Source organism: Gossypium hirsutum, chromosome A05, assembly GCF_007990345.1.
Source record: "Gossypium hirsutum isolate 1008001.06 chromosome A05, Gossypium_hirsutum_v2.1, whole genome shotgun sequence".
Classification (NCBI taxonomy): Eukaryota; Viridiplantae; Streptophyta; class Magnoliopsida; order Malvales; family Malvaceae; genus Gossypium; species Gossypium hirsutum.
This window is the reverse complement of record NC_053428.1, coordinates 65,611,120-65,636,668: the sequence shown is the minus strand read 5'-3', so window position 1 is coordinate 65,636,668 and position 25,549 is coordinate 65,611,120. Positions and strand designations below refer to the sequence as shown.

The 25,549-nt window shown below is 34.3% G+C and overlaps 3 protein-coding genes across 3 annotated transcripts; 2 read left to right on the top strand and 1 right to left on the bottom strand.

Moving 5' to 3' along the window:
• Positions 1 to 10,790: 10,790 nt before the first annotated feature.
• LOC107960530 (uncharacterized) lies at positions 10,791 to 12,369 on the top strand. Its single transcript, XM_016896866.1, has 5 exons — positions 10,791 to 10,856; positions 10,938 to 11,195; positions 11,347 to 11,551; positions 11,741 to 11,816; positions 11,961 to 12,369. The coding sequence occupies exons 1-5, from the start codon at positions 10,791 to 10,793 to the stop codon at positions 12,367 to 12,369; spliced, it is 1,014 nt and encodes a 337-aa protein (XP_016752355.1).
• Positions 12,370 to 13,417: 1,048 nt separating this feature from the next.
• Positions 13,418 to 14,942, top strand: LOC107960531 (uncharacterized). Its single transcript, XM_016896867.1, has 5 exons — positions 13,418 to 13,513; positions 13,596 to 13,691; positions 13,836 to 13,920; positions 14,324 to 14,505; positions 14,607 to 14,942. Exons 1-5 carry the CDS (start codon positions 13,418 to 13,420, stop codon positions 14,940 to 14,942), a joined length of 795 nt encoding a protein of 264 aa, XP_016752356.1.
• A 5,420-nt stretch (positions 14,943 to 20,362) lies between these two features.
• Positions 20,363 to 22,093, bottom strand: LOC107957234 (transmembrane protein 266). Its single transcript, XM_016892698.2, has one exon. It carries the CDS (start codon positions 21,223 to 21,225, stop codon positions 20,479 to 20,481), a length of 747 nt encoding a protein of 248 aa, XP_016748187.2. The 5' UTR covers positions 21,226 to 22,093; the 3' UTR covers positions 20,363 to 20,478.
• Positions 22,094 to 25,549: the final 3,456 nt, after the last annotated feature.

Here is a 25,549-nt window from a genome sequence, read left to right as displayed (position 1 = left end):
GCGTATTCTGTATATTGCCTTTGTGGCATATTTTGTATGGTCTTCACTATTTGTTTAGCTTTTACATACTAATGTAGGTGTTCATGGCTAGGCTTGTTTCGTCTGTATTATTACATTTCGGCCTATAATATTAGATTAAACATTTTTAACATTTTGATCATATAATAGAGGGAATAATCTATTCATTAAATAATTTTTTATTACTGGTGTAATCTTAAATTTTGGACTATTTTTTTCCTTAATTAAAGTTTAGATTAATTAAAAACAAAAAAATATTTTTTCCTTATCAGTGAACTCCTACATTATATTTATAATCATGGTATTTTATTTAATAATTTATATATTCGTTAATTATAACTATATTTATAGTAGTAATCACTTTTCAAAAATTCTTACAATTAATTTATTTAAATAATATATAAATTTTAATAATAAGAAATAATTGTAATAATTTTGTTTAAAACTTTTTTTTATTATTATAACAAGGAAAATTAAGTGAAATGTAGACCTGCCTATGCCTATGGGTTAGGTTACCCGACTTGGCTCGAAGACTTATTCGAAAAGTGAGAGGGTTTGGGTAAAAATATAAGTCTGAAAAATAAGTTAAGGTAAAAAAAAAGGCCTATTTAGAAAATGGGCTAGGCCTTGGGTAAAATTTTTTTGGCCCGAGCTCGGCCCAAATATACAAAAAATTGCTTTTTTTTTATTGTTCTTGCTTTTTTTGTTTTTTATTATTTCACTATTTTGCTACAATTTTACTACAATATTGCTACTATTTTATTGTTATTGTTTGGATATTTTATAACTTTTGTTTTATTGATAATTTTGTTACTATTTTAGATGCATTTGCTTATTAAGTTGCACTTATCTTAGTATTATTTAAGTATACATATTGTTTTTTAATTTGTTGGGAAATATTTATTTTAATTTTTTTAGTATTTTTTTTATGTATTCTATATGTTTTAAAAAAACGTAAATAAAAAAAAATCAATACGGGTCTGGCCTAGGTTTCAACATTTTTATCCGGGCTAGATCGGGCTTAATAAACGGGCCTAAAATTTTGGTTGGCCTGGCCTGAACCCAGTCCGACTTGTGGACACCTCTAGTGAAATGTGCTTCTAGATAATATTATGTTCTGTCAACTAAACACCTAAATCTTACATGCTAACCAAATGAACCAAGTAAAATAATCTCACATTCCACTCATAATGTTATATTCCCTTAATCTTACTACGGAATGTAATATTATATTCAATGAACCAAACATCCCATTAGGATGTATTTGGCTCAGAGGAAAAATGGAAGGATGGAAAAATGGAAAGAAAATAAATTGAGCGATTCTGCATGGTAGGAAAGAAAAGTGAAGAAAAAAAATGAGCGGGATATGTTCAAACTAATATAAATTTTTAAAATTTCTAGTTTTAACTTTACCAAGCAATTGAAAAAGAATTTTTTTTTTCTTTTAGTTTTTTCATCTTTTATATCAAACACATCTATGGAAAGAAATAAAAAGAATTATTTTCTATATTTTTATATTTCAATCCTTCAAAATTTTCATCTTTCTAATTTTTTTCACTCTTCCAAGCAAAGTCTTAATAGTTTTTTTTTAAATAAAATTAGGCGTTTGACATATTAATGAAATGGATCATTTTAAGGGTTTATTTTAACAACATTTGTAATAACTAGACCTATTCATGGGTCAAACTACCTACCCAGGTCTAAAGGCTCGCTCGTAATTTGAGAGGGTTTGGATAAAAATATTAGATTTGAAAAATGGGCTTAGGTAAAAAATAAGGCCTATTTAAAATAAGGGTCGGGCTCAGAATTGAACATTAAAGGATAATGGGGCTGATTTGGTTATGGTGGATGATGTTGTATCAGTGTCGAGCAATGATGGCTTTGGAGATGGGAGTAATAGATCCTATAACCAAAAATGTCCTAAGTTTGATAGGCATGGTTTTTGGATTTGATGGTCTAAGATGGAGCAATATTTTGAAGGGGAAGCAATGCCTGATATTGCTAAGGTTCAAATAATGATGCTTAAGCAAGAGAGGAAGATGTTGGATCGGTATCATTTTTACACACAATAGAGGGGCGGATTTCACATGTTGGAGTGAGATTCATACCTGCAGCAATTGAATGAATGATTTAGATCTAACTTTTCTCAATAGAGGGGGTCAGTTGAGCACTACAGTGATGAGTTTGTTAGTATTCTTTATCAGTTGCAACTATTAGAGTCATATGCTCTTAGCATATTTTCTAGCAATTTGAAGAGATTTTTTAATATTTGTGTTTATTTAAGCCTAAGATATTGATTAAGGGTTTTCTTATGGCTAGACAAGTGGAAAGTATCTTGATTAGTAACTAGAGAAGAATTTTCCCTTATATTTCTTCTTCCTATGCTAGAACTGGTACTTTATTTTCTAATTCTCCATCTACTCAAAAGTGCTCTAATGGTTTTAGTGCTTTACTGCTAATCTAGGTTCAATATCCTTTAAATTTAGGTTTGGTGGGCATAAAGCTAATACCAAATTACCTTCACATTTTGACATTGAAGAGAGGAAGAAGAAGGGCTTATGTTTTTGGTATAGAGCCAAGTTTGTTCCAAGGCATAATAAATGAAGTAACTCTCAATTGTATCAGATTTTAATTGAGACCCATCATGAAGGGGGTAAGGGGGGAGTTGCAAGAATGTGATGAACATTTGGATGGTAGTCAATAAGATAATGGGGAAGATGAGTTACCTATTCTTTATTCATATGCGATGCAAGTGTCCCATGGCAATGACACAGTGGGACTTACAACCAAAATTGGTTCCAATTAGGTGTTCGTGTTGGTGGATTCAATGAGCACTCATAACTTTGTTGATGGAGCACTAGCTTGAACTTTGGGGTGTCCAGTTTGGAAGCAATATTAGTTGAAGGTGGTAGTTGCAGATGGAGTTTTATATACACTGAAGGCTTGTGCAAAAAAGTGAATTAGGAAACACAAGGTACTCAGTTTGTCATAGACTTCTTAGTGCTATGCTTGAAAGGATGATATGTAGTTGTAAGCATACAATGGTTATTGACCTGCCGCCAATTATGGTGGTAGTTTTAGTACATTTCGGCACTTAACAAGCTTATTTTCTAACCATTTTATAATTATTTATTGCATTTTTAACTTTCATAGTTTAAATTTAATTATTTGCAAAATAAGCGTTTTTATGCATTTTTTAAATATTTTAATGACCCGTAAGGCCAACTTGGGCCTCGGGAATGACTAATGAGCTATTTGAGTGTGTAGGGTGCCAATTCATGCCCAAGAATGCAAAGGATGATGGTCGTGTCGCGACTCAGGGACTTTCGTGTCATAACGTAGGACTTCAAATAAAACTACTCTTAAATTAACCCTTTTACAAAACAATCCTCTTTTTAAAATTGGATTTCTTTTCCACATTATTTTCATAAATTGATTTAATTTTCTAAAAGCCATAGTCGTAGACATTTCCAGTTTACCATGATTCAAATTTCTGAACATTATTTTGATCTAAGATCTATAAATTACCCTCAAAACTTCTAGGCCCAATTTTGGGTTGTGACAACTCTTCCCCTCTAAAAAGCATTTCGTCCTCGAAATTCCCTGCTGACAAGTCACTTGCTTAATTACAAAATATGTTATTTCTACTCTTAAACCAACCTTTAAACCAACCACTACACTTTCGTTACGCAACTCTAATTCCTATTCTCTTTAACTTCCTACAGCTTCTCTTAAAGATCCTATTCAGTACCACAGACTATTCTACGGTAACTTCTCTAACAATTTCCTCTATTCTGTAACACCCCTAACCCGTATCCATCGCCTGACTAGGGTTATGAGGCATTACTGAACATATCAAAACATTTTATAATCAATTCACAAATATCATCCACACATCATGGCATCATAGTCAAACATCATCACAAAGTCCCTTTCTTAGGTCAACGAGACCTTAAACATGCATTAGGAAGGGGTTGGGGCTAATCCAAGCACATACAAAATTTCTCAAAACTAAACAAATTTTCAAAGTTATAAATGTCACACGCCCGTGTGTCTAGGCCGTGGCGAAACAGGGTCTACATTCTGACTTCTCCACAAGGCCACAAGACACGCTCGTGTGCTAGGCCGTGTGAAAATTAGGGAGGCTACTAACTTGGCCACACGGCCTAGCACATGCTCGTGTGTGCGACCATGTGGTCTGCCCAGGCTCACTTCGAAGTGGCCCTCGAGCGACATGGCAGAGACACACACCCATGTCCCTGCTCGTGTGAGCAAAAATAAGCCATTTACAAGGCCAATATGCCACCCATTTTGGGACCTCCCTATAAGCATCAATTAAGCATCAATTGCACCATAATTTCAACCAATTTCAATCACAAAACATTCATCATTCATGTCATATAATCACCAACCAATTTCATCCTTATTATCCAAACCAAAACATACCAAAGTCACATACTAAACTCATTCATTCATACATGTCATTATCCCAATTTTTCACATTCATTCTCATATCAAAATCATACCATTTCCATAACTAATTCACATAACTAACTTACCAAATTGACCATTTCTCACTAGGCTATTTATGCACATCAAAACGTACTATTTCTTAACACAACTTTTATAACAAAAACCAAACCAAATAGCAACTTTAATCTAGCCATATCACATGGCATGATATACACTTCACAAATCATAATCAAATACTTCTAGCCTATACATGCTATATTTCGATATTCACATTTTCAAAAGGTACCAAAATAGAGCTCGATAGTGTGGTGATGATCCTCGATGATCCCCGAGCTTCCGGTAGCTTCGATAATCTGTAAAACAATTGAAAAACACGTAAAGTAAGCTTTCAAAAACTTAGTAAGCCATTTACAAATTAACTTATCACATAACACAATTCTAAACCAATTCATTCATATAGCTCATGGAAAAATACAATCACATATCCATGTCTTATATAGCTCATTTGATCATAATTCACTCACATATAACATATGTCCACAAATGTACATATATTTACCTTTCATTCTTAAACAAGATATACATTTCAAATGTATCTGAATTGGATATACATTCACATAGTCATTCGTTCCTCGGAATACCCGTTGAACCGTATAGAATCAAATAGGATATGCGGATAACTCGAAAAACCCGTATAATGCCAATGTCCCAGACATGGTCTTACATGTAATCAAATATCGCTGCCACTATTCCAGATAAGGTCTTACACGAAATCAAATACGATACCGATGTCCCATACATGGTCTTACACCTAAATCTCAAATCGATGCCAATGTTCCAGACATGGTCTCACACAATAACACACCTCTGAATCCTATGCCATGACATATGTATCCTAACTATTCCTATGGTTTGTACAGGACTTTTCGGACGTCGTCACCTTAATATTCAACTCAAATAGCCATTCATCATTATTCAATAGCATATAAGCAATAATAATTCAATTCAAAACACATTTATTTGTATATCGACTTACCTCGTATAGGAATGAACGGAAACGAACGGTTATTCAACTACTTTCGACTTTCCCCAATCTAATTCTGTTTTCTTTGGTTCTTGATCTATACACATTCAAATTTAACTTTTTTATTCAACAAATCATTCAATTCAATCCATATGCACATATTTAAGGCATTTTACAAATTAGCCCTCATATTTTCACATTTTACCACTTTAGTCCCTAATTCATAAAATCAAAAAATACACATAATTTCATATTACACATCTAGGCCAAATTTTCCTCTAGCCCATATAAGCCCATATATTTTATTTTTTTACATTTTAGTCCCTCAAAATATCATTTTCACAATTTAGCCTAAATTACTCAAATTCATCAAAAATTCGAATACAAAACACATTAATCTAACACATGTCTTCATTTTTCATCAATTAACATCACAAAGCTCATAATTTCATCAATGGATCAACTCAAAATCTTCATCAATTTCAAAAATTCAAGCATGGGCTAGCTAGAGAACTAAGCAACAATAACAAAAACATAGAAATAATAAAAAACTGAGTCAAAACCGTACCTTAATCAAGCTTCTAAGTTGTCGAGCCCTAAAAACACATCCATGGCTTTCTTTCTTTTGTATTTTTGGCAAACAAGATGATAATATGACTAAAATTTGATTTTGTTTTATTTTATTAACCTTTATTAACACAATTACAAAAGTGTCCTTGATTAATAACCTTTAACACATAATAATTCATGTCCATGAAAGTCCATTAACATTAATCATGGCATATTCACATCATAAGGACTTTACATTAATAAGCCATAACAATTAGGCACTTTAACAAACAGCATGCTACTTTTGCATTTTACGTGATTAAGTCATTTTATCAAATCCATCACACAAACGATAAAATTAAATCACAGAATTTTCACACATATCAATTCACATATTATAAGCATGGAAAATAATATAAAAATATTTTTTTGACTCAGATTTGTGGTCCCAAAACCACTATTCCGACTAGGGTCTAAACCGGACTGTTACATATTCACTACGACATTTTCATCTAAAGAACTCATAACTGTTTTCCCTAATCGAATAGTCTTTATTAGGATTTTTCACTTATTACCTAAATCGCTTAAAATTTACGAAGGCGTAGAACCTAAGTTTACTAGCGAGAATAAATGATTTATTACAAGACAAAAATACCTGCAATCTCGATAGTCAAATTTTGATTTTGCTGCTCCCTAACAGCATATACCTGAGCTAGACTTCCTGACTCAATCCTGAGTAGAAACAGTATGAGCAACAACTCACTGCCCAACTTGTCTCTAATTACCACCTCTACCTTAGCCACGACCTTTAGTAGGCACAGGTGCAGGTGTAAAACTCTGGGTCTGTAAAACCTAAACTCTGTTTGAACAATCCCTCAACAAGTGTTCCGTAGAGCCACACTTGAAACATCAACTTGTTAGTTTTTGACACTTTCCAGGATGCCTACGCTCACAGTTTCCATAAAGCGGCCATCAAAAACCACCCAATGATCCACCAGTACAACTACAACACTGTTCTACTGGCTAGATTGACTTGTTCAAAACTCATATCATGCACTTCTATCAGAACCTTAGTATCACACCTTCTCTTAGACGATCATCCAGATACATCAAAACTAGTAGAAATTATCTTTCCCGATTTAATCACCACAGAGCACGATGGCTCAACCAAATTTTCCTTCACAACTTTGACTTTCTCGACGAACTCAGCAAACAACTCCGTGTTCTAAGCTACCAAGTAAACCCGAATCTCAGATTAGATCCCAAACGAAACCTTGTACAAAGGTCCCTCTTAGTAAGAATTATATAAGAAACATACCGACTAAGTCGTGCGAACTCCGACTCATACTCAGCCATGGTCAAATTACCTTGAACTAGGTCCAAAAACTCTCGTTTACGAGCTTCCGTAAACTGCTCACCTATAAACTTCCTCTTAAAAACCTCAAGAAAGTAATCTCAAGTCAACCAGTCTGTATTAGTACCTCACTTCACAGTATTCCACGAACGATGAGCCTCACCGTCAGGTAGGGACACAATACAACCCAATTTCTCCTCGTTAGAACATGATATTTGCTCGAGGATCCTTTCAACTCCTTCAAGCCAGTACTCAGCTAAATTTGGATCGGTCCCTTCACTCCAATAAACTCCTTAACACCCAACACCTGCAGACCTTCAAGTGGCAATCCTCAATTAACAAGTGTAGAGTTGGCAGGTACGACGGTAGGGTTAGCACCAACAATCCTTTTGTGTGTTGTGGTGGAGCAATCGGAATAGATACGAACATACAAAAATTCAAAGATGAGAAATATTTAGTTATTGACTAAAAACCAATTATAATAGAGAGTATTTATAACTTATTGGCTTAATGCATACAAAACGTAAATCAACATAATCTCATGTTGAAATAGGAATTTTAGTTCTCATAAGTAATGGTTTAGACATTAATCAAGTGTGTTCAATCAATAATTTCTCTAAACCATTATATGCATAAATAACAACTTTTATAAAAGTTTTTCAAACTCAATCAATAAAAGACTGAGATATAAACTCATTAGTATTAGCAAGATGAATTGTTTTAATTGCATAATCTAAAATTAATTATTTAAACAAGAAATCTTGCAAATGACATGTTGCAAGTTGATAATGCATATGTGATTATTTTATAAATGCATCTACCAAAATCAAATAATATCAAAACCATCCACATGGTGGATGAATTGGCCCATATTCATTTTAAAAATGCAAGACATTATATCTCAACTTTAGCTAATGAGTTTCTAATAAGCAAATTTCATTGAGAACAAGAAACAAATGAGAATTCTCTAAATTAAAGAATCTTTTGGTTTTTTAATGAATGTCCATATGAATTCTCAATTAATTTTCGCATCATATATGATCCAGAATGGTCTAACTGTCATGCCAAGTAGTAAATGCATTTGTATCAGTAAACTTTTGGTTTACTTTAACATACATTTCAATTGTACTAATAATGTCAATACAAATTGTGACAAATTCAAAATTTTACTGCTATTCCTTTTACATATAAGTGCTATAATGATATATACTACTGAAAATGTCTAAATCAATGTGAAGTTTATAATACTACTAAGTCAACAAAATAAATATAATTTCTAAAAAATTATATGCAATATTCGCTTCAGGGAATATAACGCTCTGACTTATTTATTTTTGTTTCTGTAAATATCTGACACAAATATGTATCTGCTTCAGCGGTTAAGTGTTATGGGTGTGTGTTCCTGAAATGCAGAAAATTGAGCTTCAACGAAAGCTGAAAAACTACACTGTCGATGCCACACGAGCGTGTGCCTGGTCCTATGGTTGGCCGTGTGTAAGACACTACTGCGTGTTTGGCGAGAACATAGCCGTGTGATGGTGTGGGTGTGGTCGTGTGGGCCACACAGGCTAGGCCAAGTTGGGCGTGTAGGTTTTGGGCCCTGCCATGTGGCCACACGGATAAGGCCAATCTGGGCATGTGGGCCCACACAGGCATGTAGGCCCAAAATTTTGAAAATTTCCCTAGATTACACGGTTTGTTCGATTAAGCCTACTGTAGGGTCAATAAGGGTTAACCAAACCCTAAACTATGAGATCTCATATTCTGATAATATGCCTTGTGTAGGATATTTATGAGTATATCTGTTCTGATTATGTATATATATTATCTCTGTTTATGAGCATGTTATGCATGATATTACTATAACTGTTATTTCTATATATATGACTAGGGTGGGTTTCGTATATGTGAAGGAAGTGATTTGTACGGTGACACTTCGCCTATATTCTGGCAGCTTGACTGCATATTATCTGTAATCTGTCGCATCCATACTATATTGTGTGTAGGGATGGGTGCGTGTTTTTAACCCCACATGGTGTGATGGGATAGTCAGAGATGGTGTGTAGAGGATGGGGGTAGGATTCTGCATATATGTACTGCTTATCTGATTCTGTTATCTACATCTAAAATGGACATAAGTTCGAATATGTATCGGACTGTATATGAGATTTTTGTATGTATTGCATGTCTATTTCTGTTGGGTTACACACTGAGTTTTTGAAAACTCATATTTATTTGTTCGTTCTGCTCAGGTAATCCACAGACTTAAGGGGATCAGTGAGACAGAGCCTCACGGTAACCACGAGTTCGCACTGCTTAAGATCATGATATTTACTTATTTAATTAAGGAATATTTTTTTGGGAGTTTTGTAATTTATTGACTCTCCGAACTATTTGATTTTATTTTGGGATTTGAATTTAGACTTGACTTTTTATTTGTGTCGGTAGGCGAAAAACATGGTTTTTACAAAACAATGATTTTCTGAAAATACGAATGGGATTATTAATTATAAGGATTTCTAAGACTTCTTCCATAAATTATGTTTTGACAATGAATTACTTAAATGGCTTTTTTCAATAATAGTTTTTAACAAATAAAGGTTATAAAGATTTATCAAAATAACTCTATTTTTAAAACCTTCTTTGTGACATCTCTAGATTCGACCATTATGTCTAAACCGAGTTTGGGGTGTTACATTTAGTGGTATCAGAGTCAGGTTACAAAACTCGAGCTGTGAAATTTTGGGTTCCAAAATTCTGTTTCAAAAAGAACTGATTTCCAAATAATTTGGATAATTTTCAGAAAGTATGTACTACACCGAGTCTCCGGCGCTGATAGTGTAAGTATTTCTGAACTTAGATAGAATATTCTGGAAACATTGTAGTTAGTAATTTCTGAAACTATACTGAGTTGGTTAGAAACTGAAACCTCTGAAAATATTTCTGAACTTTTGATAACTTAACTAATAAAATACCTGCTAATAAATACATGAACTGATGCAGAAAATTTTATAATGTAGATAAAAATTTGAAATATACGATGAGCGCTCGTAAAACTCACTTTTGTCGTATTCGTGGGCACAGTAGAGGCCGTAGGGGGCTCGCGCTGAGTCTTTATCTTTGGGCAGTATGCCAACTTAGACACGAGTGAGACATCAGTTTCACCTGCTACTGAGACTAGGTCTCAAAGCCGTTCAGCTAGGGACGACACACTATACCAAGCCATGTTGAGGGTGTTGGAGAGGGTCGCTGGACCCTATTCTAGATCTATGGGCCGTGAGTTGGTAACTGAACCACTCCGGTCTAATAGAGGGTGTCATTAGAGTTGCCCCTACTGTGTCCGAGTATTGGTTGGAGGCCACCGAAAGGATTATGAACGATATAGACTGTACTCCTGAGCAGAAACTTAAGGGTTCAGTTTCCTTGCTTCGCGATGAGGCATATCAGTGGTGGTTATAGGTTAGGGAGGGTACTCAACTGGATCGTCTGAACTAGGATTTCTTTAAGACTGCTTTCCAGAGGAAGTATGTGGGCACGGGCTATGTAGATGCTCGTAGGCGTGAGTTTATGAATCTCACACAAGGTGATAGATCTGTGGTCGAGTATGAGGCCGAGTTTCTGAGGTTGAGTCGCTACGCTCGAGGCATAGTAGAGTCTAAGTATGAGAAACGTGTTCACTTTGAGGATGATTTGAGAGACAGTTTGAGGGTTCTGATTACTCCGCAGAGGGAGCGTGAGTTTTTTATTCTTGTGGATAATGCGAAGGTCGCCGAAGAGGTTAAGCACGTAGAGCGCCAAAATAGGGACTAAGAGAAGCAATAATAAGAGGGATTCAGAGTCCTCTAGTTCTGTCTAGAGACCTAAGAAATGGGCCGGACCTAATTGACCTATTAGAGTGGGGTTTCCTGTTGCTCCTACAAGGATTTAGCCTTGTGAGGATTGTAGTAGGAGTCAATCGGGTGAGTGTTGGAGGAGGTCAGAGGCTTGTCTGAGGTGTAGATCTTTGGAGCGTCGTATCAGAGAATGTCTGCAATGGGTTGATCAGATGCATGCTTCAAGATTGGGTTCTATACAGCCTCAGAGGGCAGTTCAGCAGCCACCTAGAGGCTATAAACCGGCTAAGGGTGGTAATGGTATGGGTTGAGGACAGAGAGCACCAAGCAGAGGTGCTAGTCAGACTGAAGCGAGGTAGCCTACGTTGGTTTATACTGCTCGACTCCGAGAGGATAGAAATGCTCATGATGTTATCACGGGTACAGTCTTTATTTTTTATGTACCTTATACTACTCTAATAGACATAGGTTTTATACACTCCTATGTAGCTAATACTGTTTTTGAAAACCCAGAGATTTCTGTTGAGAGCACTTCTAGTGATATTACTGCACTGAGTCCGTTGGGGTAGTCTGTTCAGGTTAATAAACTTTATAAGAATGTTCTATTAGAAGTACAAGGGGTCGTATTTCTGGCAAATTTGATAGAGCTTCTGTTTGGAGAGTTCAATTTAATTCTGGGTATGGACTGGTTGGTTGAGCACTGAGTTAGTTTGGATTGCGCGACTAAGAGGGTCATTCTGAGGACCAAAGATGATAAAGAGATGGTTGTGATCGGTGAGTGTCAAGATTATCTGTCCAATATAATCTCCGCTCTTGTGGTTGAGAAATTAGTTCATAAAAGATGTGAGACGTATTTGACTTACGTCAGTGTTTCTATTTCTCGGAACTCTTCTATCGAGGGTATCAGAACAATGAGAGATTTTTTAGATATTTTTCTTGAGGAGCTACCGGGTTTACTTCCGAATCGGGAATTTGAGTTCGGCATTGAGCTTCTACCGGGTACAGCTCCAGTGTCCATCGTTCCCTACTGTATAGCACTGAATGAGCTTACAGAGCTCAAGGGTCAACTTCAAGAACTTTTGGATCATGGCTTCATTCGCCTTAGTGTGTCTCTGTAGGGGGCACCGGTTTTGTTCATAAAGAAAAAGGATGGTACCATGGGGATATGTATTGACTATCGGCAGTTGAATAAACTGACGGTGAAGAATAAATAGTATCCATTTCTGAGGATCGACGATTTGTTTGATCAGTTCTAAGGGGCTTCAATGGTCTCAAAAATAGATCTCCAATCTGGGTATCATCAGCTTAGAGTTAAGGAAGTTGATATTCATAAAACAATGTTTAGAACTCATTACGGGTACTACGAGTTCCTAGTTATGCACTTTGGTCTGACGAATGCCTCGGCTGCATTCATGAATTGATAACTGAGTCTTTCAGCCGTATCTAGATCAGTTCATCATAGTCTTCATCGATGATATTCTGGCTTACTCTAAGACTGAGAACGAGCATGATGAGCATCTTAGAGTAGTGCTTCAGATACTCCGAGAGAAGTAACTCTACACTAAGTTGAGCAAGTGTGAGTTGTGGTTGTGAAAGGTAACTTTTCTGGGTAACGTGGTTTCTGATGGGAGGATTTGAGTTGATCTTAGAAAGATTGAGGTTGTTCTTAATTGGAAATAGCCTAAGAACGTATTTGAGATCAGTAGTTTTCTGGGTCTTGGGGGATACTATGGGCAGTTTGTTTAGAGGTTTTCTCTAATTGCAACTCATTTGACTAAGCTTTTGCTCAAGGGTGTTCCTTTTTTTTGGTCTGATGCGCAACAATCGAGCTTTGAAAAGCTCAAGTCTGTTCTGACTTAGGCTCATGTTCTGATATAGCCTGAATCTGGTAAAAAGTTTGTGGTCTATAGTGATGCATCACACGTCAGTTTGGGATGTGTATTGATGCAAGACGGTAAGGTCGTTGCTTATGCGTTTCGACAACTTAAGACTCACGAAGGGAATTATCTAATCCATGATCTAAAGTTGGCTATTGTCATTTTTACGTTGAAGATCTGGAGGCATTATCTATATCGTGAGAGGTGTATTATCTACACTGATCATAAAAGCCTCAAGTACCTTCTTACTCAGAAGGAGTTGAATCTTAGATAGTGTCGATGGATTGAGATGCTCAAAGATTATGACTACACGTTTGAGTATCATTCTGGTAAAGTCAATGTGGTGGCCGACGCTCTCAAACGTAGAGCGATGACTGATTTGAGAGTGATGTTTTTCACGTCTTAGTCTGTTTGATGATGGAGGTTTGTTAGCTGAGTTGTAAGTTGAGCTAACTTGGATTGATCAGATTCGGGATAAACAGTTAGGGGATGAGTCTTTGAGTTTATGGTTTCGTCAAATTGAGAGTGGCAGTACTTCTGATTTTGGGATGAATAAAGATGGGGTCCTGTGTTTTTGAAGTCAGATTTGTGTGCCGAATGACTCTGATCTAAGGCAGTCGATTCTAAGAGAGGCACATAATAGCCCTTATGCTATGCATCCAAGTGGAAATAAGATGTATTGGGATCTCCGTGAATTGTACTGGTAGTCGGGTTTGAAACATAGGCTTATAGATTTTGTTGCTCGTTGTTTGACGTGTCAGCAAGTTAAGGCTGAGAACCAGTTGCCTTCAGGTTTGCTACAACCCGTTAAGATTCTCTTATAGAAAATGGGAATGAGTGACAATGGACTTCGTTAGTGGGTTGCCTTTAACATTCATTAAGAAGGATTCTATTTGGGTCATCATGGATCGATTGACCAAGTCGGCTCATTTTATTCCGGTTCGTACAGACTACTCTCTACAAAAGTTAGCAAAGCTCTATATCTCCGAGATTATAAGACTACATGGGGTTCCTGTTTCGATAATTTCTGTTAGAGATCTTCGCTTCACTTCTTAGTTCTAAAAGAAATTGCACGAGGCTCTAGGTTCGAGATTGGATTTCAGTACTACGTTCTGTCCTCAGACTGATGGTCAATCTAAGAGGATGATTTAGATACTGGAGGATATGCTTTGGAGTTGTGTAATTGATTTCTGAGGTAGTTGGGAAGATTTCCTGCCACTAGCTGAGTTCGCCTATAATAACAATTTCCAGTCTAGTATCCAAATGGAACCTTACGAGGCTTTGTATGGTCGTAAGTCACGTGCTCCGCTATGTTGGACTGAGTTGGGTGAGCATCGGGTTTTAGGTCTTGAGTTGGTTTCCGAGACTGAAGATAAGGTTAGACTGATTTAGGATCGTTTGAAGGCGACTTCTGATAAACAGAAGTCTTATACAGATCTGAAGAGGAGAGATATTAAACATTTTGTGTTTCTCCGTAGAAGAAAGTTCTGAGATTCAGTCGTAAGGGCAAGTTGAGCCTTAGGTTTATTGAGTCGTATCAGATTCTAAAGCGTGTGGGACCGGTTACTTATCAGTTAGAATTACGTTTAGAGTTGGACTGTATCCATGATATGTTCCACGTTTTGATGTTGAGGTGGTACCGGCTTGATCCATCTTACGTTATCTCTATTAAAGAGATCGATGTTAGGTCGAACTTGACTTTTGAGGAAGAGCTGGTTCAGATTTTGGATTGTGATGTTAAGGTTCTGATGAGGAAATCCATACTATTAATGAAGGTTCTATGGCAGAATCATGGAACTGAGGAAGCCACGTGAGAACCTGAGAACTCGATGTGTCAGCAGTATCCTCATCTGTTCGGATCAGCTAAATTTCAAGGTTGAAATTTTTTTTAGGAGGTAGAGTTGTAACGCCCTGACTTATTTATTTCTATTTCTGTAAATATCTGACACAAATATGTATCTGCTTTAATGGTTAAGTGTTCTGGGTGTGTGTTCCCAAAACACAGAAAATCAAGCTTTGGCGAAAGCTGAAAAACAACACTGTCGATGCCACACGGGCGTGTGCCTGGCTGTGAGCCGTGTGTTTGACGAGGGCATGACCATGCGCAAGACACAGTCTTGTGATGGTGTGGGTGTGGCCGTATGGGCCACACGGACTAGGTTAAGTTAGGCGTGTGGGCCACACGAGCATGTGGGTTTTGGGCCAGGCCGTGTGGTCCACACGAGTAAGGCCAATCTAGGCGTGTGGGCCCACACAAGCAAGCCACACAGGCATGTATGGCCAAAATTCTGAAATTTTCCCTAGGGTCGCACAGCTCGTTCCTATCGACTGTGGGCCTATTGTAGCGTCGGTAAGGGCTAACCAAATACTAAACTATAAGATCTGATATTCTGGTAATCTGTCTTGTGTAGGATATTGATGAGTATATTTGTTCTGATTATGCATGTATATGATATCTGTTTATAAGCATGTTATGCATAATATTACTGTAACTGCTATTTCTGTATTTGTAACTGGGGTGGGTTTTGTATATGTGAAGGAAGTGATTTGTACAGCGACACTTCGCCTATATTCTGGCAGCTTGACTGCATATTATCTGTAATGTGTCGCATCGACACTATATGATGTGTAGGGATGGGTGGGTGTTTTTAACCCCATATGGTGTGATGGGATAGTCAGAGATGGTGTGTAGAGGATGGGGGTAGGATTCTGTATATCTGTACTATTTATTTGATTCTGTTATCTGCATTTAAAATGGACATAAGTCCGAATCTGTACATGATTGTATATGAGATTTCTATATATATTGCATGTCTATTTCTATTGGGTTACACACTAAGTTTACGAAAACTCACATATGTTTATCCGTTCTGTTCAGGTAATCCACAAACTTAAGCGGATCGGTGAGACGGAGCCTCATGGTAACCACGAGTTCGTACTGCTTAAGATCATGATATTTACTTATTTAATTAAGGAATATTTTCTGGGAGTTTTGTAACTTATGGACTCTCCGGACTGTTTGATTTTATTTTGGGATTTGGATTTGGACTTGACTTTTATTTGCATCGGTAAGCTAAAAACATGGTTTTAACTAAAATAATGGTTTTCTAAAAATACGAACGAGATTATTAATTATAACGATTTCTAAGATTCTGCCATAAATTATGTTTTGACAATGAATTGCTTAAATAACGTTTTTCAATAATAGTTTTTAACAAATAAAGGTTACAAAGCTTTATCGAAATAACTCTATTTTTAAAACCCTTCTTTGTGACATCTCTAGATTTGGTCATAACGTCTAGGCCGGGTTTGGTGTGTTACAGGGAATAAACCAAAATCTTCAAATATAAAAAAAAGTATTAATAGCTAACTTTGAGAGTGAATCTTATTTTCTAGGTGTACAATAGGTACATAACCAATGACTTTTCATACATAAGTTTTCTCTCTTGCAAGTTCTCATTAGTAATATTTTTTCACGTAGTTTTAATTGAGAACTTATTCTAAATACTATAGAATTATACTCACAGTTTTTTTTTAAAAAAAACTTGCTACTTCATATGCATCCAATCATAACGAGCTTGAGATGTAATTATCATATTTTATTGCTCATAAGTAGATCTTTCACAGTCAAATATTTTATTTTCAATCCCTTAATAGAGATGATGACAAAAGAATATCACAAAGATAGTCACAATCAATTCAATTTAATAACAAGAGTAATCAATAATTTAATCCTCCTTTTTTTTCATCTTTTCAAAATAGATATTTATAACAATAGTGATTCATATGAAATATAATCATTTCTTCATTCACAATCCCAATATAATATCTATTATAATGAATATCTTTTAAAACTAATGTATTAACCATCACAAATTTTATACTTTTTAGATATTGATATATTAGCTCTTCTAGAGCTTTCAACTAATTTTGTACTACCAAATATTAGAATAATATTGATTTTTTTTTCTTTTGTGCTTGAGTTCACTTCAGGGAATGCAATAGATTTACTAGATTGATCTTATAAACGTCTTAATAGATTTTTTATTTCATAATCACCATTGCAAACATGCGTAGATTTCAAATCAAAATCTATCTATTCATGTTGTCATGAGTAATCTCCAGTTATAATAAACATGATATAATAAATAAATTATAGTAAAATATACCTGAAGATCTGAGTGGTTGAAAGCTTTAGTGATACCTATAATGCGCAAGCCTCAATTGAAGACTGAAATTGCAATAGCTCTAAAAGGCAATCGACAATAACTTAAGCAGCGAATTTGGAGTGACTGTATTATAAAATAAAAGAGAATTGTGCTGATAACGTGTTATAAAATAAAAATACAGAAAATAAAGAACAAAGAAAATAGGAAATCAAAAGAGAGAGTGTATTTTATTGATCAATGGGAATAATTACAAAACTTTTCCAAAGTCTCTATTTATAAGCATAAGAAGTATAAATGAAGTAGAGATCTACTTCTAATGACTATTAGAATTTAAAGTACATCAAAACTTATCTTGATCTTGAAGGACATCAACTTAATAAGATATTCATAACACTCCCCCTTTGATGTTCATTAGTAGATAATGTACATCATTAAAACTGTACTAAGATAGAAACTTAGTGGGAAAAAAATTTAAAGTACATCAAAATTTATTTTGATCTTGATGAGCATCCACTTAATAAAATATTCGTAACAAAAATAAATTAAAAAATAAATATGTATACTTAAATAACACTAAGATAAGTGCAACTTAACAAGTAAATACCTCTAAAATAGTAACAAAATTAATAATAAAACAAAAGCTATATAATATCCAAATAATCACGACAAAATAATAGTAACATAATAGTGAAATGCTTGCAAAATAGTAAAAAATAACAAGAAAATAGTAAAAAACTTTAAAAAAAATAGCAAGGAAAAACAACAGTTATTTTTGCATATTCGGGCCGGGCCCGGATGAAAAATGCGTTACCCAAAACTCAACCTATTTTTAAGCGACTCTTATTTTTTTGTCTAAGTTTATTTTTTGGGTCTATATTTTTACTCAAACTTCCTACTTTTCGAGTGGGACTTCGTGTGGGAGAACATGGACAAGTCTAGTTGGCTCTCATGACAAAATTAACAAAGGAGTGAAAGTTTAGCTTTTATATTTAGAGTTAATGGAGAAATTGCAAGACAAGTCTCTCGGTGTTTTCCTATTATTATCGTAAGGCCTTCTGCCTATTTTAATTACAACCTAGGTCCTTCCTGTTTTATATTTATTTGAAACTTTGAAATTTCAGCATAATTAATTGCAGCATTTGACCCTTCTGTTTTTGAAGATAATTTTCAAGAGTTTTCGTTTGTAAATTTATAAGTTTAGTCCTGCAAGGTTTTAAAAGCTTTAGAAATTTGAAATCATGGCTTGATTGTTTGCTAATAAGTCCTTCTGTCTCCACAGTTATTATAAAATTTGAAATTTAGCTTCTTCTTTTCTTTTTTCTTTTTTTTTTCCAATATTCATTATTTCAAACAAGTTTTAGGTTTTCCTTTACTTACTTTTTAAAATATATTCGCAACCATATAATATTTTTTTAATCTAAAATGTTGAAAACTAATTTTAAAAAAATAAAATTGAAATATCACTTTATTAATAATATTAAAACTAAATTGTTTTTTTAAATGTTTTAAAATAAAATTTCTACATTCATTTAAAAATGATTTTAAAATTATTAAACTATTTAAAAAAATAATTAAATATCATATAAGAAATATTTTATAAAAAATTGCATTTTAAAGTTTCAAATTTGAAACACTACTTTTTAAAATAATTTAGAAAGCTTTTAAAGTTCCAAATATTGTTTATACAATTTTCTAATAAATATTTTAAAATTAAAATTAAAAAATTTACATAAGTTTAAAACATTTTTTTTTATGATTGTGGCTATTAAATTAAATATTTAAATAATAAAAATTTTATAAAACAGACCAACAATTAAAGCATTACAGGATAAAAAACTAGTATATATATTATAGCAAGGTTTGAGCCCAAATTAGACAATTTTCAGTTTTAGGAAGTTCACAAGCCACAAGATGCCACCAAAAAAGATTTGATAGAATGCAAAATGCATAAATTAAGTATAGATGTTGTGTATTATTGGATATATATATTTTTTACTTCACAATTTATGGCAATGTATATGTTGTTTAATGGTATTGGTAAGTTTTGGGTAATAGGTTTAATTGTTATAAATATATATAATTAATATAATTATTTTTTATAATATAATATATTTGGCCCAAACAAAAAAAATCTTATGTTAACATTGTACCTTAATTCAAAGGGTTAATAATTAATTTGGCCCCTAAGCTATAGTTAAAAAATCATTTTGATTTTTTTAAAATTTTCTTAATAATAATTGTAATTTTTTTATAAAAAATATGGAAAATAAATAAATAAATTATATAAAAATAATAAATAAATAATTGTAAATTTTGCAGTTAATTTTTCCACATCCAATCTCATAAAAAACCAGTCTTTGAATTTTCATAAAAAATTAAAAATAGAAAACATTAAATACCAATTCACTTTGATCCTATTTGTTTTTTCATTTGCTTTGTTGTTTTACACTCTCTTTATTTTCATCTTTCTTTGCATTTTTTGTCCTCCTTTTTCATGCGTATTGACAGTGACTCCACTCTTCCCAAATAATTAAAAATAATATATATGTTTTATTTATAGCTGAAAGTTTGAAATTTTATATATTTGTTTTATTTATAGCTAAAAGTATAATTATTTATATAATAAAAAATTGCAATAAATGTTAGTTTAAAAGATTTTTATTTTTAATTTTAAGATTTTTTATATTTATACATATTTAAATAAAATTATATTTTTTAAAAAATTGTGAATTTTTAATTATTTTTATAGATTTTTTAAATAACTTTTAGCCTAAAATTTTTAAATTATTTTTACAATTATTGCTGAGAAAACTTTAAAAATATGAAAATAATTTTTAAACTATAGCTCTAGGACCAAATTAACTATTAACCCTTTGAAATAAGGCGTAAGTTTACTTTTTTTTTTAATCAAAGTTAATAGTAGGGTGACAAAAATGTAACAATTTAATAATGTTAGTGACTATTATGTAATTTTTAAAAGAAAGGAAAAATTTGTTATAATCAAACCGAAATGAAAAAGTAAGGATTAATGTTATGATAATGTAAAATATTTCTAAGTGTTAAAATGATGAAACATAATTTTAGGTTATTTTTATTTGATGATTTAAAGTAGTTGAATTACGAAAATTGAAAAGAGCAAAAGCACCTGCCTGCTCGGTTTCCCTTCTGCCTTGACTTGTTTTTATTTAGAGTGGGGTTGATATGGGTACAGGCGTACAGCACCGACCACTCCATTAGGATCAGAAGCATGCCTATTTTGATCAACTTCTTTCTCAAGCGTCTCAATTATCTGATTCTGTCCAGCAATGGTGTCCAAAAGCCCTGAATTCTCAACTCGGAGTGCTTCAAACTGGCAAACGATTGCTTCAATCTGTGCTTCAATGGCTTCATCACTCAACTCCAAAGCACTTTCCACCACCCTCACTACCCTCCATAAACTCACTACCACAAGCAACCCTCCGCCTTTCGCCTCCCAAACTGTTTCCAGAACCAACGCCCCGATGACAACCACGCCGTCAACAACATAGCCTGGCCTTCTTAAGAACCCACCGATGCCAAGCGCCACCGCTAGAGCCGCAATCTTAGTTGAAAGCAACGTCAGGATCGAAATCCCCACCCAATGAAACCAAGATTTCTCTATGGTTTTACTACAGGAAACTAATGTTGATGATAGTTCAAGAGTAGTGACAATGAGGTCGAAAAGAAGCAATGATATTGCGAGAATCCGGATTTGAACCGATTCAAGGAATTTGGCTAAGTGATTTCTCCAGGGTGCTTTGCTTGATGGTGATGATGATCTTGGGTTGAAAATGTGTTGCCATTGCTGCCTTTTGTACCAGTTTTTAATGAGATTTTGAACTGATATTTCAACGGATTCAATGGCGATTGATTGATGAGAGGGGCCATTGGTGCAATTATTTGGGTTCATTAGCAGGAATTTTTAAGCAGCGGAAATGGGTTTATAGGATACATTATAAAATCAATGATTATTATATAATTTGGTGGGAGGAAGATGACAATTGCCATAGATGTTTGGCTTGAATCACAAGGCAAGTTAGGTTTTTCGGTATTGTTTGCTTTGGAGTCACGTCGATAGCCACTTAATTGTTTATATATATATATATACATGTGGTCATTGAAGTTAAAGCTTCAAGTAAAATCAGACTGCCAAGCGACTTAAACTATGGCGGCTCCTTATGCTCTATGGAAGTCCAAATCGCACCCAAAATCTCGATAAAATGATGCGTCAAGCATTATAAAGCTACACTTTCCAGCATTTCAGTTATAAACTTATGCGGTGGGAAGCTTTATTTTTTTTTCTTTTTTTTTCTAAATGTAAAATTCTATAATTTATAGTACTCGGAGTGTCAAGCGCGGGTTTTGATGGGCTGGCAGAAGTGAGGATTGAGGGTGGGTTATTCTTGCATGGGAGATTATGCGCAAGCCAAAAATGCATGGGAGGACTTTGGCTTCCAAGACATCAAACTATTTAACTTGGCCGAAGACACTTAACAAACCGTCGTTGATTTGGATGAGTTTGCGTATGGCTATAAGGAGGTTGACGCCAGACTTCTATTGAAAAATTGGAGATAAGGCGAATGTGGGGATTTGGGATGATAGTGGGACTCAAGTGATATTGATTGGTCGGCTTTATCTTTTAATGGGAGATTGCTGGGGTGCAAATGTTGACAAGTGCGGATGGAAAAGAGTGGGATTTGGGTTTCTTGGATCTAGTATTCGTTTTTGTTTATTTATATTTTTCGAATAAATCGATTTAATAAAAATATTTAATAATTACATGAATACTTTTTGTGTATTGTCTTCAATGTTTTGCATGCAAAGTAAAATCGAAGCAAATATTGACTCGCTGGTGATACGCACTCGCCTTGGTTGAAATTTGAGTCGTAACGTTTGCCCGATCGTAAATCAAGTAAGTTAAGGTTCTTTCAAGAATGGTTGTATAGAAAAGGAAGAACTAGGCTCAAAATGGTTCAATGTGGTTATTGGATAGTTTGAAATGGTGGATGGGGTTCGGCTAAGGGTTCAAGTATGAACTAACACAATATTGGTGTGTTAACCCGTAACTTATGAGAACACCTAAGTCGGAAATGCGATGAAAGGATATTGGATAGTTAATGAAGACCTCGATCTGCTATCAAAGATGATAGGAACCTCGGTATAATTTGAACGCCACACTTTATTCCCAAAGTGATAAGTTCGAACAAAGACGGGTTGACGCCACAAGGGTTACTTAATAAGTCAGACAAGTCTTTGGAGAACAATGAGAGTTGAAAACAAACTCACAAAGTAAGCAAAATTAATAAAATTTTCATTAGCCTTTTCAAGTAAAATGAACTACATATTTATAGTCTAAAATAGGAGCTAGCCGAATAGGCACTTAAGGGACTTAAATGGACAACAACTTAACACTTAAGGAAGTGGAAACTTCCTTGAGGCTTCCTAACACTTTCCATGAAGCTTCCTTGGACTTGGGGACGTCAATGGATACACTTGGGAGATCTCAATCAGCTGAAAATAATTAGAACAATTTAATGGGCTGAATAACATGGGCAGATTCGGCCAAGGTGATTTAAGGCTGCTTGGAGGCTTCTTTAATGTGCTGCTTAGTTGAGCTAAAAAGTCTTGACTTTAATGAGCATTTTGGGGCACTCCAATGGCCATGCAAGTGTGAAACCCGAATATGAGTGGTCCTTTGGTGTGAATGCACGAAAATGAATGGCCATTCCATGTGAAAAGATGCTGCAGCAATGTGAAAGCTCCAAGATGCTGCTTTGGAGAGCTGGACGGCCAGCCTTGAAGAGAGGAAACATCAGCTCACTTGGCCCTTGGTGTCCACGAAGAGGTGCTGAAAAATGAGCACTTATGAGCTGCCCAAATTCATGTTGTCCTATGCATGTTCCTAGACAAATTAAATGGAACAAATTGATTAGTTTAGGACATCTTTAATTCAGCTGAACTAAGAAAACTTAAATATGCAGCAACTAAGACAAATTAAATACTTAGATTTGGCTGGAAAAATTAAATAGCTACAGGTAATAAATTTGTCCCAACTAAGACACATTAAATTGATGCATGAACTAAGGCACATTTAATACTTTAATTTATTATGTCCAGATTTTGACACATTTATATGATCTTAAATATTTTAATAAGTTAATAAATTTATTCCAACAACATTAATGTATAAAATTAAATAAAAATGAAACAAAGCTAATTGAGCTAGCATCAAGACGCCATGAGCTCCTTGGAGCTGAAACGAGCTAAATCATCTTGCACAATATTGCAAATTGAGCTACTTGAGCTGGTCACTTGATGTTCGGCCATTCCTTCTATCCCAAATCGAGCAATGTAACTTGACAAAGCTTCTTGAAACCTCTTGGCACCAGCTCGAGTGATTGGTCCCAATGCCAACTCCATAGGTTCGACATTTAACTCCTTGGCCGAGCTCGCATCAGCTTGTTATCTAACGTTTAGCTAATACTAAGCGATATTATGTAGTCAGATCATAATAGAGAAAGACAACTTTTAGTAGTACATGAACTTAAACATGTCTTTAGTCTAATCGGAAATGAACAAGTCAATTGAAAGACTAATATATCGCCTATCAACATAGTGGAATTCATAGCCCAACTAATGGGTAAATTGATATTCTCTCATCGACATTACATGATAGATGAAAATTAAATTTGGCCATGGGTCGTTTGTCTTTGTAACCATTAAAGTAACCATGTCAAGTCGGTGTCGTGACACCCTATGGCCTATGTCGTGACACTAATGACAGTTTACTCCTAAGGGCGTATGTTCAGGGCTATGTAGTGACACTAATGGTAGATTGCTCCACTAGTACTCTATTTGCTATGTTGCAACATTGATGAGAGTACACTGTCTTTGTGCCTACAAATAATGTCCTGCACACTCACCGAACATATTAGTCGACCTGTAGGCCTACATTGGCCCACAAGGTCATATGAATCACCGAATTTGATCATTTTATTGCCTAAGTGTTATCGGTAAAAAGTAAATGAAAACATAAAAAGAAAATTTGCTTTCCTACTAGCTCAGTAAGTACAAAAAGTAGTTTAATATTCTACAATTAATTACGACAGATCACAAACGTAATTGAAAAATAAGATCTAATGAACCTGCAGCATGGACCCATGTGCAATATAACGGATTTGGGAAAAGGAAGGTTTGAAATATATCTTTGGTTGATTTGCATAGACAAAAAATCGTGTTAATTGGAGCTTCGTAAGGAAAGTCTAATCGTAGCTGCAACAACTTTGCTCTGACTTCTAATATATCAACCAAGCGACAACGATTAGAATTCTTATGAACTATTGATAAATTTATTTCAAAGTCACTTTTGTATTAGACTAAGTATTTTGAGTAATGTGAATCAAAGAAGGAAACAAATGATTCTTTTATAATAGACCTGCAAATAATCAACAACATAGGGATTGTCGTCGTAGTGGGAGAGTTTCCAGGAAATCGAATTTCTTCATGTATAATGGTAGTGCTTATAACACAAAAACTGTTGAATAAAAAGACAATGATTTGTTCACCTACAATGATGCTATGCAAGATATTGGTTCCAAGCTATGTAACATCTCTAAAATTTCCCAAGTCATAGGTAGTGTTATTTCAGAAATATGCGAGTAGGGTTTTTAGAGTAAATAAAATGTGATTTATTAGTGATAGATAGTTGGATATTGGAGGAAGTTGAAAATAATGATATGTTGAGAAATATTAATTTAGGGTATAGACTAAATTGTAAAGTTATGAACAGTGTAGGGTCAAAGTGTGAAATTTAAAATATGAAATGATATTAAATTAATAAGAAAAAGTAAAAGGATTAGAAGTATAATTTTATCTAAAGTGAATAGTATTCAAAGGGTGGATTGTAAAGATTTTTAAAGGGCCAAAAAAAAAATCCTTTCGAAAATGGATAATTATGGAATTATTAAAATAAGAAAATTAGGAATATGTTGGCATGATTTTTAGCTAATGGATTTGTCGAGAAATTGAGATTAAATCCTAGCCATTGGATTTAAATTATTATAACTAGATTTTTATATAAATTATATTATATTATTATTAAACTAATTAGATATTTTTATGGAAAGATAGAGAAACTCTCCAACATGCTTCATTCATACTCGAACTATAGAAAGAAAGAAGAGAAGTTTTATTTTTCTTACAATTTCATCCATTTCCTCCATTAATGTCAAATC

Bases quoted from the DNA above. Each gene is read 5' to 3' on its own strand.
- LOC107960530 (XM_016896866.1), top strand. From the start codon at position 10,791: ATGAACGATATAGACTGTACTCCTGAGCAGAAACTTAAGGGTTCAGTT. The intron at 10,857-10,937 runs GCATATCAGTGG...ACTGCTTTCCAG, and splicing joins TTTCCTTGCTTCGCGATGAG to AGGAAGTATGTGGGCACGGG. The intron at 11,817-11,960 runs GTAGTCTGTTCA...GCACTGAGTTAG, and splicing joins ACTGCACTGAGTCCGTTGGG to TTTGGATTGCGCGACTAAGA.
- LOC107960531 (XM_016896867.1), top strand. From the start codon at position 13,418: ATGCTCAAAGATTATGACTACACGTTTGAGTATCATTCTGGTAAAGTC. The intron at 13,921-14,323 runs GTTTGCTACAAC...TTGATTTCTGAG, and splicing joins TGAGAACCAGTTGCCTTCAG to GTAGTTGGGAAGATTTCCTG. The intron at 14,506-14,606 runs GTTAGACTGATT...GTTTCTCCGTAG, and splicing joins TTTCCGAGACTGAAGATAAG to AAGAAAGTTCTGAGATTCAG.
- LOC107957234 (XM_016892698.2), bottom strand. From the start codon at position 21,225: ATGAACCCAAATAATTGCACCAATGGCCCCTCTCATCAATCAATCGCC.